General features: G+C 45.1%; 1 protein-coding gene across 2 annotated transcripts; it reads left to right on the forward strand.

Moving 5' to 3' along the window:
• Nucleotides 1–259: 259 nt before the first annotated feature.
• On the forward strand, nt 260–5034 carry LOC109763273 (uncharacterized). 2 transcript variants are annotated; one of them, XM_020322116.4, is made up of 4 exons: nt 260–390; nt 1329–1617; nt 2212–2328; nt 2413–5034. In XM_020322116.4, the coding sequence occupies exons 2-4, from the start codon at nt 1330–1332 to the stop codon at nt 4558–4560; spliced, it is 2553 nt and encodes an 850-aa protein (XP_020177705.1). In that variant the 5' UTR covers nt 260–390; nt 1329; the 3' UTR covers nt 4561–5034. The 2 variants fall into 2 exon arrangements, with proteins under 2 accessions (XP_020177705.1, XP_020177704.1); XM_020322115.4 differs by having other exon boundaries at nt 292–744.
• The last annotated feature ends 11087 nt before the right edge of the window (nt 5035–16121 follow it).

Genomic DNA, 16121 nt, shown 5'->3' on the forward strand with positions numbered 1-16121 from the left:
CTCAGCCGGTCGACAGGGTATAAGCGTTTCCCTATTTGTAATCCTTTTGTTTAATCAAATATGTGTGGTTATTTTTTTAATTAAAAGCAAATCAAGTCCACCAAGCAAGGAGGTGTAAAAAAAAAGAGTCCACCAAGCGAGGGCAGGAAGGGAAGGTTTGTTGACCTTTGGGTGTGGAGCCGGCCGGCCCATCCGAGAAAGAAGGCGAGGGAGCAGCGGTAGTGGCCCATGACGTCCACACCATCCATCCAGCCGTACCCTACCTACCCTCTCGCGGTGGCTCGACACGCGTGCGCGCGCGGCGAAGCGTCCCTCCCTTCTCCCCCTCCCCTGCTCTTCTCTGCCCTGCTGCGGCGGAAAGAAAAACCCCCGCCCGCCAGATTGGGATTGGTAGGTGCCCAGCCACGAACTCCTCTGCTCCTCCCTCCATTGCCGAACCGGAGACGATTTCCCTTCTCTCCGCGGAGGCGGAGATAGATAGATACTAGATAGATAGACGAGATAAATGCCCCCGACCCCGAACCGAATCGCAGCCGTATCCAATCCCAGCCCAATCCACTCGAATCCGAGAGCGGCTGCCATCCTCCCCTCCGCTTAATAAATCCCAATCGCATCGCCATCAAATCCAATCCAATCCAATTAATCCGCCGCCGCTTCCCCTTCTGTTCCAAGAAACAAGATCGACACGCCGCCGACGCACCACACGAATCGACAAGCAAGCAGCCTCGCCGCCGGCGCACGCACGTATGTTCTTTCCCCTGCTGCTGCCGTACTAGTTCATCCTGCCGGCCAGTTTGTTTGCTTTTTCGAAGAAGAAGATAGGGTTGCCGCGCTAGTTTTTCGCCGCCCGGTTCCGCCGGCTAGTCAAATTTGGATCCACGCGCGGCCGCCTGCCGACTAATTTTAGCCCCTTTTTCTTTCGATTTCGATCTGTGTTTTCATGGGCGGGCGGGAGGCCGCGGGCAGCAGCCTGAAAACAACAAAGGTGGTTTTGCTTAAGAATCGTCGTCGACGAATCATATCAATATCAAATCTGCCGTCTTTTTCAAGACTACGCCACCACTGTTCTTGGCCGCTTTCTTTTTGCCTGCTCTTTTTATCTTTATTATACCGCAAAAAAATACCAGGCTGAGATGTGTCCTTCCCATGGACCACAACCTCTGCCTTTTTGCCTTTCTTTGGGGGGTTTCCCCTGCCTATTAGCTCACTTCCCGCCTCATTTGGAATCAAATGTGCGCTCTGTGGAATCTGGCACTCTTGTTTCTCTAACCAAACCCATGATTTTTGTTCAAGGTTTATTTACCTCTGATCTGATTTTTCCTGTGCAGGATGAGGTTCCAGGGCCCCAGGTGTTCGTTCCGGGAGGACGCCACCGACATGGCTGGCGCCATCTTCATGTCGAACAGCGAGACGAGGGACCACTGCTTCAACACCGGCGTCTTCGGGCTACCGCCAGAGTACGGGCCCTTTGTGGCCAATGTCAAGCAGGGGATGCCCCTGTTCCTATTTGACTACACATTTCGTAAGCTTTACGGCGTCTTTGAGGCCGCCTCCGATGGCGGCATGGATATTAGCAGGACCGCGTTCCGGTCCACCGGCCGCACGTACCCCGCACAGGTAATCCGCTCTTGCCATATCCCTCTTGATTATTGATTATTGATCTTGGGCTTGGGAAACACGAGTAGCTAGTGATTTAACCATGTCTGAAGTGTGAAATGCAATGACCCTTCTTTGCCTCTTGATTGTTTATCCAGCATAATATGCTACTGTTAAACCCTTGGTCTTAGAGAACCCCAACAAGTAGTGATTGGATGATCTATGAACTGCAATTGCCAGTTCTATGTTTCTTGACCGTTAATGATCATAATATGGTTCTGTTATGTTACACCATTGGGTTCAGAGAACTCGGGAAAGTATTAGTTGAATGATCTGTAGATTGCAATTGTCCTTTTCTTTGGTTCACATAAAGATTCTAAAGGCATTTACAACTGTATTTAAGAGTTGGTGGGATTATGTATTCTGAAGTGTTGTTGAAAATCATTATTCATCTACTACTAGCCACTTATAATGGGGAACATGGCATAAAAAGGTTATGGCAAACTTTCTAAGATTTAGTTGCGGGGAGCTGTTGCTTTCCTTCTATTGCTGACTGCCACTTACTGATTAACGATAATAACTCTTCATTTGGTTTTGAGCTGTTGATTCCCCTAGGTTTGCTTCAATATTGTTTGGAAGTGCAGACCGCTCACTGAAGATGAGTTTTTTCCTGCCATAGAAGAGAACTACTATATCTCAAAAAAGTTCTACTTCGACCTTTCCTACCAGCAGGTTTGCTAAAAAAACTTAATACTTTGAGTTCGTGAACCTTACGTTTGCAAGGTCATATAATTTGGTGGTTTTTTCCATTTGCAGGTCGTCCAGCTATATGGCTTATTTGACAAAAAGAGGGTAGAGCACCCTATTTGCAATTATTCAGCAAGTGCTAATCTGGAAAAGGAGCACTCAAGCATAAGGAGACCAGACAAAAGGAGCTTGACTCCAAATAGTCCTCCTTTTTCTGCTGATCGTTCCCACACTTTGATGCCCTCCAGTACCCCAAAGGTCTCAACTGTCGAAACAAACTGCTCTGCTTCTACAAGCATGCATCTAATTGCACCACCTACCTTTGAGACACAGCCAAGTGTGTCAATGCCCTTGGTAACCAAAGCTTTTGGAGCCCAGACCGCTCCCATCTACAGCAACCAAATAAAACTACCTTATCATAGTCAAGAACATCTCCGAGATGTTTCAGCAATAGATGGCACTTCAACTCAGGTGTCTGCTCCTTACTCTCAGACAGCTAGATACCACCAAGATCAGTTTGTGGCAAATCAGTCATACCCATCATCTGATGATTATCCGCACAATAGCTTGTCTTCTGGGTGCATGACACAAGGCCCAACTGATGGAGTTAGGTTGTCAGTAAAGCAGTCATATGGAGGCAGTAGCTTGTCATGTTCTCGGTCTTTAACTCGTGTTCCAACTGGTGATGAAAGAAGCTATTTGACCTCAACTCCGTATTTCCCATCATATCATGATTCATCTCTGGCAAGTCCGCAACACAATGCTCACTGGAAGGATGACTACGACATTAACTGCGACCAATGCAGAGAGATGTATGCATCTGAGCAACTGCATTTAAACAGAGGAAAATCTGTTACACCTCCAGAATCAACTCAGCTAGGTATTCCGGCTTACCCTGAAGCTCCTGAAGTATCAGCAATCATTCAACATAAAGAAAGCTTTACTGGCTACATACCAATCAATGATCGCCCTGAGGACTTTGAAAAAGAAAAGCAGAGACGTGATTTTAATCGTGATGGTTCAGCCTCATCAGGTTCTGGACATGAAACATTAGCCTACATTTCAGATCGACCATATACTGATCATGATGTTGGAGCTGAAAGCAACATGGCAGTTCCTAGTCAGCGTCCACAAAAGAACGTGTTTTCTCGCTTATCAGTGAAGCCACAACTACCGCCCCAAGAAGTTACGGGTCCTTCAATGAACCAACTGCTCTACTTACTTTCTCAGAGAACAAAACAGTGGAGCAACAAGAGTACAAGTCCTAGAGAAGATGGTTGTAAACAGCTGGTCCGTGAACAGGACATGGACATGCCCTGTCCTCCTGCAGAGCTAAACCTGCCAAGTGGACTAGAAGGAGAAGAATGCGCAGATCCTCCCTTCTTGAACTTCAAGAGGCGCAGCAAAGCGGCTGGGCTGGATACAGATGTAGAAAAGGAGGTTAGCAACAAAAAGAAGAGAAGAAAGCTTGTGCGCCCTTCTTTTGGAGAAAATGACACCACTGGTACTTCTGGAAACGACCTCCAAGGGAATGCCATAGTTGAAGTGCGCCCTTCACTCGAAGAAAATAAAACTACTGGTAATTCTGGAAATGTCCTCCAGGGGAATGCCATTACTGAAAGGAATCAGAGCCCTGCTTCCATAGTTGAAAGGAATCAAAGCCCTGCTTCCATAGTTGAAATGAATCATAGCCCTGCTGACATAATTGAAAGGAATCAAAGCTCTGCTTCCATAGTTGAAAGGAATCAAAGCCCTGCTGCCATAATTGAAAGGAATCATAGCCCTGTCGAAACTGATGGTAACAAGTTTATCATTGACCTAAATGAACCAGCATCTGTAGAAAGTGATCTGGCAGAGGATGGTAGCATTGCACCGTGTCCTGTTGCTGCCAACATACAGACAGAAGTAGATGTCAAAAAGCAAAACTGCTCAAACTCGGCTGAGGTAATCAGCAAACAAGATGTACAGTCTGACAATGGTGCGCCTACAGAGAAGATTACACTTGATCTGAACATTACAGATCTGAACACAATGGACGAGGCGAAACTGCAAGCGATCCTTGGCTCATCATTGTTGCAAGCACTTGACAAGCTCAGAAACAGCAAGTCCAGCGACGACTCCAACAAGGCTAAATCAAGCCTCTCCGATAAAAATAAAAACAGCCAGGTGAAAATGGAGATGAAATCCGACATGAGCACCAAACATAGGTGCAATTGATAGTGTTAGCAAGACTGCCCCTACTCCAGCTGCTGGATAAGAAGAATCCTCAACGATCCGGTTGTGGAGTGGAGTATACCAACCGTAGGATGTTACAGTAGTGGTAGTATCGTCCTTTCTAGTAGTTTATATAAGGCATATCTGCTTTGTCTTGAGTCAAACCCTTCTAACTTTGACCAAGTTTATATAAAAAGTAATATCAACATCTATCTTCTGTACTAGATTGATGTTGATTGTTTTTTCTATATACTTGGTCGAATTTAAGAGAGTTTGGCTTGAGACAAAGTAGATATGTCCTATAAACTGAATAGTAGCAGGTAGTGGCATACGCATAGGTGAAAGAAAACCTATATTTTGCATGATATTTTGTGTTTTGGAGGAAGAAAGATAGGCAGTCAGTTTGCTGCTCTGTATGGCTGGCTGTCTGAGGCAGAACAGTTACCTCGTATTAGTAATGAAATATCCTTTCTGTTACAGTGCTGTGCTGATGTTCTTTTGTTATTTTGTACTCCCTTCTGCAGTTCTACTCACGATCAAAGTCATTGTGTCCTGTTGATGATGTCCCATGTGTGTTATGCTCTGTTTCACATGAGGCAATGTAACTTTGGTAAATGCTGGTCAAGGCAAGCATCACACAGCCCTGGACTTTCAAATGTGCCAGGGTAAAACAGGTTATCATCTGTCATAAATATGGATCAGTTAGAAAAATAATCCTTGACAAACTCAAGAGGGAAAACTGGCCTCAGATCAACACGGTATCAAAGGGAAGAAACAGTTGCGTAAACAAATGAGGCTACAGTGCTAAAAAAAGATATGAAAAATCATTAAAATTTTATTCCAGAGCTCATATGAAAAATCATTAAGATTGCATTGGGGATTAGGCTAAAGTGCTACAAACAGTTTAAAGTATGTAAGCCTTCTCTCCCTCTCGCGACGGGGGCGGCTTAGGCCCTAGTCTGCTTTTGTAGAGGATGCAAGGCAGTCACCATGAGGCATGGTGTGTGTCCTTGAACACAATGCAATCAAGGTCAACAGAGCCCTCCGTATGAAAACTTAATTGGTAGCAAGGGCACCGTAAAAGCTCCACTGATGCATGGGACACGTCCATTCATTGCATTGGGGATTCGTCCATGTCTTCATGGAAGAGAGATCTGACTGATCATGCTTCTTTAGTGTTTTGTAATGTGGATGGTTGATGCAATTAACGGGAAGCCTATTTCCTTCATAAATATGGGAAATGATTGCTTGTTGATAGCAGAAATTAACGTTTGATGCATGATTTGTATGATATTTGATAGTCTTCATCTCTCCGCTATCGGATGAGGTTGCGCACATTCTACTGTGCTTAATTGAGTTGTCGCATATATGCCTTGTCTGTCATATATCTGCTGGCTCCTGAGTTTTGCTGAATCATTTGATGGTTTGTCTTCATTACTGCATATCTTCGTGCTTGTGTTTTCCATAGATCATAAATGATGGTTGCACCTTAGGTAAATATCTGTACACACTTGGCTTTGTGTCTTGTTATTTACAACCCTCCGATATAAAATTCAATAATTTATTGAAGGGCGCCCTTCACTTGAAGAAAATAACACTGGTTGTAATTCTGGAAATGACCTCCAGGTGAATGCCATTACTAAAAGGAATCAAAGCCCTGCTTGCATAGTTGAAAGGAATCAAAGCTCCGTGTCCTATTGCTACCAACATACAGACATAAAAATCATGTGAAGTAGAAGTTAAGAAGCAAAACTGCTCAGATTCGGCTCAGGTAATCACCAAACAAGATGTACAGTCTGACGGTGGTGCGCCTACAGAGAAGATTACACTTGATCTAAACATTACAGATCTGAACAAAATGGACGAGGTGAAACTTCATTGTTGCAAGCACTTGACAAGCTCAGAAACAGCAAGTCCAACGACGACGCCAACAAGGCTAAATCAAGCCTCTCTGATAAAAGTAAAAACAGTAGGTGAAAATGGAGATGAAATCCGACACAAACATAGGTGCAAATGATAGTGTTAGCAAGACTGTCCCTACTCCAGCTGCTGGATAAGAAGAATCCTCAACGATCCGGTTGTGGAGTGGAGTATACCAACCGTAGGATGTTACAGTAGTAGTAGTATCGTCCTTTCTAGTTCATATAAGGCATATCTGCTTTGTCTCGCATAAACCTTTCTAACTTTGACCAAGTTTATATAAAAAATAATATCAGCATCTATCTTCTGTACTAGATTGATGTTGATTGTTTTTTCTATAAACTTGGTCGAACTTAAGAGAGTTTGTCTTGAGACAAAGTAGACATGCCCTATAAACTGAAGAGTAGCAGGTAGTGTCATACGCATAGGTGAAAACCTATATTTTGCACGATATTTTGTGTTTTGGAAGAAGAAAGGTAGGCAATCAGTTTGGTGCTCTGTATGACTGTCTGAGGCAGAACAGTTATTACCTCGTATTAGTAATGGAATATCCTTTCTGTTAATGTTGATATTCATGTGTTGTTCTGTACTCTTGTACTCGTGATCAAACTCATGGGTATCATGTTGTTGCCCTGTGTTTCACATAAGGCATTGTAACTAGGAAAACTGGTTATGCTGGTCAAGGCAAGCATCTTATAGCCAGTTTTCTACTATCATACTAATATGGATCACTTTGAAAAGTGTCGTTGACATACTCAAAGGGAAAACTGACATCAAATCAGCACATAGTATCAAAGTGAAGACGCAGATGAAAATAAACTCGAAATGTAACAGGTGATGCTAAAATTCTTTTTTTTTAATCTTTAAGGTTTCAATTTTGAGAAGCTATACTACATAGATATGTGATAAAACCAATCTCCAGGGCCAGGCATGTCAGCGTGGTATCGTCAGCTGAAGACCATCGCGGTAGATTGTAACTTGATATAACATTAAACCAAAGAGCATCACGTACATGGTTGCCATTAATAAGAGCCTCAATGGAGCAACAAGTATACAGGGTAGTCGTCCCAAGCACAAATCTGAATTCCCATCGTCTCCCAATCCCATGATGCGCCGCTAATTAAAGGGTTATATGGTCCACTTATAACTAACTATTCATGTAGATAGTTGCCTTCAATGTTTCAAGTTGTATGCCTTCTCTGCCTAGGTCCTAGTTTCAAGTATGTATGCGACGGCGGTTTAGGTCCTAGTTTGCTTTTATAGATGAATCGAGGCAGTCGGCATGAGGCATGGTGTGTGTCCTTGCCACAATGCATTAATATCAATGGCACCGTAAAGCTTCACTGATACATGGGGCACATCCATTCATTGCATTGGCGATTCCTCTTTGTCTTGATGGGAGAGATATCTAACTAATCATGCTTTTTCAGTGTTTTGTAATGTGGATGGTTGATGCAATTAATAGAAAGCATATTTCATTCATACAGCTGGGAGATGATTGTTTGTTGATAGCAGAAATTGACGTGATGCATGATTTCTAAGATATTTGCTAGTCTTGATTGACTCTGCCATGGAGACGAGGCTGTGTACATCCTACTGTGCTTAACTGATCTGCCGTGCATATGCCTTGTCTGTCAGCTATCTGTTGGCTCCATAGTTTTGCTAATTCATTTGGTGGTTTTTCTTCATTATGGTTTATCTTTGTGCTCGTGTTTTCCATAGATCATAAATGATGGTTGCAACTTAGATCAATATCTTTAGGCACTTGTGTCTTGTTATTTTACAACCCTTCAATACATGAAACTCTGTTTGCGAAACAATATTTTGATTTGTTGACTGTACATAAATCTTATTTGCACATTTATAATGTATCCATACAGGAGTCAACATGCTCTTAATACAGACATGTATACTGGTGCATCTAAAAATATCCAAGAAGTCACTGTTCTGGTACTATGGCATATAAATTGCTGGGGCTGAATTGATGATATATTTTTTTCTAATATATCAGCAAATTTTAGTTTCATTCTTCCGAGAAAGACAATTCAGAAATGTGAAATGCAATGTTCATTGTTTGGTGTTGGACATCCATTAATTTAACAAATGTTAACATATCTATGTGATCCAGGGACATGTATTGTTCCCAAGGTGGTAAGTTCATTCCCTCTCTCAAAGTTTCCATTGTTATTTAGTTGGTCCGAATGAGCATCTCTCATGGAGATGTTGGAGAGCCTCGATTGCAACTTTGTGGTGTGCAACAAAAACCGACTACAACTTGGTTGTGTGAACATCTGAAGGAGGCATGATGACACCATTTACCACTCTCCGTGTGTTCGTGTCGTAGGTGTCATTGATGCAGTATAAACTTGGTGTGATGGTGTAGGGCACTTTAATCGCCATCACAGATGCAACACCACACCTAAGATAGGGACACATCGTCAAATGCAATAAATGTATCACTTCGTAAAGTACTGGATGAATTCTATTGCTCAGGCAAAGATGGTATAGGTAGGGGAAGCCAAGAAAAGGGAGTGGGGAGCCAAACATTTATTTTATCCACAACATCCAGCCCAAGAACTATGATCTATGTGTAGCATTCTTAGTGTCTCATTAGATCAGCATTTCAAATTATTTACCTCCTCTCTTGGAGGTTGCAGAGTTATCCTATGTCTTGGATGTTGATATATAATAATAAAACCCTACCTGAAGATGTTGGTTTAGGAAAGGGTAGTGCCCCGTCGGCTGACCCAAACTTTCTGCTGGTTCACTTGCCAGCCATTTGATTAAGCCAATGATAATCATTTGATCATATCCCCTATCTCCTCGCACACTCCGCATTGGCTTCCCCCGCCTTCTCTCGCCCCCCCCCCCCCCCCTATTGGAAATATGCCCTAGAGGCAATAATAAATTGGTTATTATTATATTTCCTTGTTCATGATAATCGTTTATTATCCATGCTAGAATTGTATTGATAGGAAACTCAGATACATGTGTGGATACATAGACAACACCATGTCCCTAGTAAGCCTCTAGTTGACTAGCTCGTTGATCAATAGATGGTTACGGTTTCCTGACCATGGACATTGGATGTCGTTGATAACGGGATCACATCATTAGGAGAATGATGTGATGGACAAGACCCAATCCTAAGCCTAGCACAAGATCGTGTAGTTCGTTTGCTAAGAGCTTTTCTAATGTCAAGTATCATTTCCTTAGACCATGAGATTGCGCAACTCCCGGATACCGTAGGAATGCTTTGGGTGTACCAAACGTCACAATGTAACTGGGTGGCTATAAAGGTGCACTACAGGTATCTCCGAAAGTGTCTGTTGGGTTGGCACGAATCGAGACTGGGATTTGTCACTCCGTGTAAATGGAGAGATATCTCTGGGCCCACTCGGTAGGACATCATCATAATGTGCACAATGTGACCAAGGAGTTGATCACGGGATGATGTGTTACGGAACGAGTAAAGAGACTTGCCGGTAACGAGATTGAACAAGGTATCGGGATACCGACGATCGAATCTCGGGCAAGTACCATACCGGTAGACAAAGGGAATTGTATACGGGATTGATTGAATCCCCGACATCGTGGTTCATCCGATGAGATCATCGTGGAACATGTGGGAGCCAACATGGGTATCCAGATCCTGCTGTTGGTTATTGGCCGGAGAACGTCTCGGTCACGTCTGCATGGTTCCCGAACCCGTAGGGTCTACACACTTAAGGTTCGATGACGCTAGGGTTATAGGGAATAGATATACGTGGTTACCGAATGTTGTTCGGAGTCCCAGATGAGATCCCGGACGTCACGAGGAGTTCCGGAATGGTCCGGAGGTAAAGATTTATATATGGGAAGTCCCGTTTTGGCCACCGGAAGAGTTTCGGGCGTCACCGGTAATGTACCGGGACCACCGGAGGGTTCCGGGGTCCACCGGGAGGGTCCACCAGCCCCGGAGGGCCCTATGGGCTGTATGTGGAGAGGGACCAGCCCCTTAGTGGGCTGGGCGCCTTCCCTCCCAGGGCCCATGCGCCTGGGGGTTTGGGGGAACCCTAAGGGGAGGCGCCCCCCTTGCCTTGGGGGGCAAGGCAACCCCCCTGGCTGCCGCCCCCTCCTCAGATTGGATCTGAGGGGGCCGGCCCCCCTCTCCCTTGCCCCTATATATATGGGGGGGGTGGGAGGGCAGCCGCACCCAAGTTTTGGCGCAGCTCTTCCTCCTCTTCCATGTCCTCCTCCTCTCCTGCGGTGCTTGGCGAAGCCCTGCGGGATTGCCACGCTCCTCCATCACCACCACGCCATCGTGCTGCTGCTGGACGGAGTCTTCCCCAACCTCTCCCTCTCTCCTTGCTGGATCAAGTCGTGGGAGACGTCACCGGGCTGCACGTGTGTTGAACGTGGAGGCGCCGTGGTTCGGCGCTTAGATCGGAATCAACCGCGATCTGAATCGCTACGAGTACGACTCCTTCATCCGCGTTCTTGCAACGCTTCCGCATCACGATCTACAAGGGTATGTAGATGCACTCCCCTTCCCCTCGTTGCTAGATTACTCCATAGATTGATCTTGGTGATGCGTAGAAAATTTTGAATTTCTGCTACGTTCCACAACACCCCCCCCCATAGAGGGTTTAATTTTTCCAACCCCGACCGCATCTTTCCGCATCCCTCTTCACCGCCGGAGAGGCTCCATGCTACAGCACCGGCCGCTTACCGCGACACTTGGGAAATAATAGCATTGCATAGTGTCCTGCTACCAATATACAGACAGAAAAATCATGTGAAACATATGTCAAAAAGCAAAACTACTGAAATTCCACTGAGGTAATCATCAAGCAAGATGTACCGTCTGACAATAGCGCACCTACGGAGAAGGTTACACTTGATCTGAACATTACAGATCTAAATACAATGGATGAGGCGAAACTGCAAGCAATCCTTGGTTCATCATTGTTGAAGCAGTTGACAAACTTAGAAACAGCAAGTCCAACGACGACTCCAACAAGGCTAAATCAAGCCTCTCTGATAAAAATAAAAATAGCCAAGTGAAAATGGAGGTGAAATCCGACACGAGCACCAAACAAAGGTGCAACTGATAGTGTTAGCAAGACTCTCCCTACTCCAGCTGCTGGATAAGAAGAATCCTCAATGATCCGGTTGTGGAGTGGAGTATTCCAACCATAGTATGTAACAGTAGTACTAGTATCGTCCTTTTTAGTTTATAAGGAATATCTACTTTGTCTCGAGTCAAACCCTTCTACCTTTGACTAAGTTTATATTAAAAAATATCAACATCTATCTTCTGTACTAGATCAACGTTGATTGTTTTTTGTATGAACTTGGTTGAACTTAAGAGAGTTTGTCTTGAGACAAAGGAGATTTTCCCTATAAACTAAAGAGTAGCAGGTAGTGTCATATGCATAGGTGAAAACCTATATTTTGCACAATATTTTGTGTTTTGGAAGAAAAAAGATAGGCCAGTTTGCTGCTCTGTATGACTGTCTGAGGCAGAACAGTTATTACCTCATATTAGTAATGAAATATCCTTTCTATTAATGTTGATATTCCTATGTTGTTTTGTACTCTGGTACTCGTGATCAAACTTAGGGTATGTATGCCTTCTCTGCCTAGGTCCTAGTTTGGAGTATGTATGCGACGATGGTTTAGGTCCTAGTTTGCTTTTATAGATGAAGCGAAGGCAATCAGCATGAGGCATGGTGTGTGTCCTTGCACACAATACATAAATATCAAGGGCACCGTAAAGCTTCATTGATACATGGGGCACATCCATTCATTGCATTGGGGATTCCTCCCTATCTTCATGGGAGAGATATCTGAGTGATCATGGTTCTTTAGTGTTTTTTAATGTGGATGGTTGATGCAATTAATGGGAAGCCTATTTCCCTCATAAATCTGGGAGATGATTGTTGGTTGATAGTAGTAGAAATTGACGTCTGATGCATGATTTCTAAGATATTTGTGTTGGATTCGGGGTTCCGCAGACCCTTGAGAGGTTTGAACTCTGGGGTGCGTGCGAAGAACTCGTCCTCCCCAGTCTGCCCGCTCGCTAATCTCACGGCCTAGCTCGATGAACCGAATGAAAGAGAGACACGGCAGTTTACCCAGGTTCGGGCCACCTTGCGGTGTAAATCCCTACTCCTGCTTTGTGGTGGATTGGCCTCGTGAGGCTGAGGATGAACTGGTACAGTGGGCGAACAACCTCAGGAGGAGTGTTCTTGTGCTCGATGAGCTGGTGGGTATGAGGATGATCTGAATGATCCGTCCCCCGCTATGGTGGTGGCTAAGTCCTATTTATAGTGACCTTGGTCCTCTTCCCAAATGTAAGGCGGGAAGGGATCCCACAACGGCCAAATTTGAAGGGGGACAACTAGTACATGCTATCCTGATAAAAGTAGTCTTCGCCTGCAAAAGCCACTGGTCGTGACGCCGTGGTGGGCTCGGCGATGACCTCCGTCCTGCCGTCCTGGCGGTCTTGGTCTTGTTGCACTGAAATGGAAACCTTTGGCTGATTCCTCGGGACTCCACGCCTGCGCTTGCCTCCTTAGCACAAACGAGGAAACTGGTACACTGCGCCCGCTGGCGCCCGCCTGGCCTTGATCGTCATGGCTCACGTCATCCGAACCTCGCGAGGTGAGCCTTGCATAGAAATCTCCGCTCCTCGGGAGCCAGCCTAAGGAGGCCGCCCCTCGAGGAGGTCTTGGTGTCGTCCGCCTCGCGAGGGTCTTAGGTTGTTGATCCTAAAGCTGGCCCGTACCAGGCCGTCGATGGAGCCACGTCATGGGCCGCAGGCAGGCAAGTCTGGGTACCCCCGGTCCCAGGAACCAACCAGTAAGGCCCACCAACCGCCCATTCTTCTTCCTTATCCTCACAAGGGGCACCCCAGCCACAAATCCCCCACATCTCCATCACACCATCTCGCATCTCTGGCTGGCTCACGCATGTCATGGCAGCCGCAAACTACAGACACAGCCAGATGCCGCCCCCATGAAATTGTTGCAGCCCAAGCCCACGCGAACCCCAGGAACTGCTGCAGGGACCAAGCTAGCGACGATGAATGCAGACTGACAATGGTTGTGTGCACTACAGCTGCAGCGTCAGAGCCGTGACCGTCGCGTGTCAGCAGTGGAGGGGGTTGGATGCCCAAGCTGATGGCGTGACGGGTGACAGGGGGTTGTGCATGCACGCGATGGGCGGTGAGCTCTCCGGTGACTTTTTTTTGCTGGAACCAGAGTTCTTGGTTGCTGGAATAGGCTGTCTTTTTTGCTACAGTCAATTTTTTGTTGGAGTTTGCTGCTTGTGGGATTTTTGCTGGAACCACAGTAACTTGTAGCTGGGATCGATTGTCTTGTTGCTGCAATCGATTTTTTGTTTGGAGTTTGTTATTTGTGGGATTTTTACTAGACCAGAGTAAAGTGTTGCTGGAACCGGCTATTTGTTTTGCTACAATCAAATTTGTTGGAGTTTGCTGTTTGTGGTATTTTTGTTGGAACCAGAATAAATTTTTGCTAGAATCGGCTTTTCGTTTTGCTACAATCGAATTTGTTGGGTTTTTCTATTTGTGGGATGTTGTTGGAACTAGTGTTCTTTTTTGCTGGAACCGACTACTTATTTTGCTTCAACTGACCACCATAGCCTTTTGTTTTGCTACAATCAAATTTGATCGAGTTTTTCTATTTGTGGGATTTTGCTGGAACCAGTGTTTTTTTTTGGCTGGAACTGACTACTTTTTTTTGCTTCAACTGACCACCATAGCCTTTTGTTTTGCTACATTCGAATTTTTTGGAGTTTTTCTATTTGTGGGATTTTGCTGGAACCAGTGTTTTTTGGCTGGAACCGGCTATTTTTTCGCTTCAACTGACCACCGTAGCTTTTTTGTTTTGTTGAGTTTTTCGCTGGAAGCCGGCAGCCCTAGTTAACGACTGCGGCAAGCCAGAGCCGAGGATGCAAGGATGTTGCAACCATGACGACCACCGCTGGAACCGGCTGGCGTCAGAGCTGCATCCATGGTAACCACACGTTGGGACCCATTGGCGGTCATGCTGCAATCCCAACGACCACGAGCGGGGGACTTCGCCGGTGCTCATCGGCCACGGCCCTGACGGCAGGGCAAACACTACTTTTGATATTTGGAAGCGATGAGTTGGGGACGGCACTGGTCTCTGCCCCCCCCCCCTTCTTTTTTTTGTCTCTGCTTTTGTTTTTGCTGTGAGGTGGTCGAAGGAACCGCATCGTACGCTTTAAAAAAGCCTTATTATGTGGTGGTGCGTCGACCGGCCCAAATTTTGGGCCGGCGTATCGGCGCATATCATGGCCCTTTCGTTTTAGGGCAGCCGACCAAGTGCGGTCTATTTTGTTGCACAAGAAGTGTTTAGGGCTGCCAAAAAATAAGATTGGGCAGGACGTTTCTTGCCCTCCTCTACCCTAAAAACAGTCCGTGCCTTATTGTAGGCCAGCTGTTGAAGATGCTCTAAATGCTGCTCAAGGCAAATATGCATGGAAAAACCCACCGCAACATTGAACCATGCATGAGAAAATGTTTTCCATTTAATTATTCTACTTATATTCAATAAATATTGTTACAACTATATATAAACAAATATAACATTGAGCTTGGCTATTGTGGACGACCACGCTCACTTGGTGGTTTTCATCCTCCTCTCATGAAGCACATGGTATTTCTTATTGACCTCACGCTTGATTTCACACTACCCCATGTATTCATTTTCTTTTATCTGTTTCATAGTAGTTTCTTTAATTGTTTGTTTTTTTTCTTTCTACTTCTTTTTTATTTCCTTTTGTTCTTTTCGCTATGAGCCATTGCAATATATAGGGGGTGGGGTTTACATATCTTCTCTCTCAATTTCACATGTCCGCATTTACAGAAGGCCCCATAACATCTACTCGTATCTTTTCATCGAAAGTACTAGGTACACATAGAAACATATAAACCATTGCATGCATCGATATACATAAAAATTAAGTCATACAAGCATAAGAACAATGTCCATACTAGGGTCCACAAGTCCACCCTCAAATTAAGTATCCAACATATCCACCCTCTAGTCCTTCTTCTTGGACGCCCCTTCCGCACCATCGTCTAGCGAGGACGCTTCTTGCCGCTCATCGACGACTTCTCGTCGTCCCCCCCCCCCCTCCCCCCTCCTCCTCCGACTAAGGATACACCAACACTGAGTTAGTCTCCGAGTCGCCCAATGAATCCTCGCTTAAAGTTGGACTGCGGGTGTCGTCGTCGGTGCAGGACTCTTGGTTCCATGACCATTTTCAGAAGGCCATTATTGCGCTGCATTTTTTACACTAATGAGTATTTACGAATATCCAGCTAACTATCTACTCCCTCCGTCCGGGTTTATTGGGCCCGGAGACCACTTTTCTTGGACCAAGTCATATAGTAATTTTCTCACATTAATCCTTCCATCACACTCCCAATGCACACTCTCACATGTCAGCTCTCACATGCAGCCAATAAAAAAACATACATGCAACATATTTATTATTCAGTCGTAGGACTAGCAATAATGCCTCTTGCTACAACCAATGAAATGGTTGCATGCAGGTAAGTTTCCAAAGTAGGATCTTATAAAAATGGACATGCTTGTGGTGCTCTT

This window comes from Aegilops tauschii, chromosome 5 (genome assembly GCF_002575655.3).
Source record: "Aegilops tauschii subsp. strangulata cultivar AL8/78 chromosome 5, Aet v6.0, whole genome shotgun sequence".
Classification (NCBI taxonomy): Eukaryota; Viridiplantae; Streptophyta; class Magnoliopsida; order Poales; family Poaceae; genus Aegilops; species Aegilops tauschii.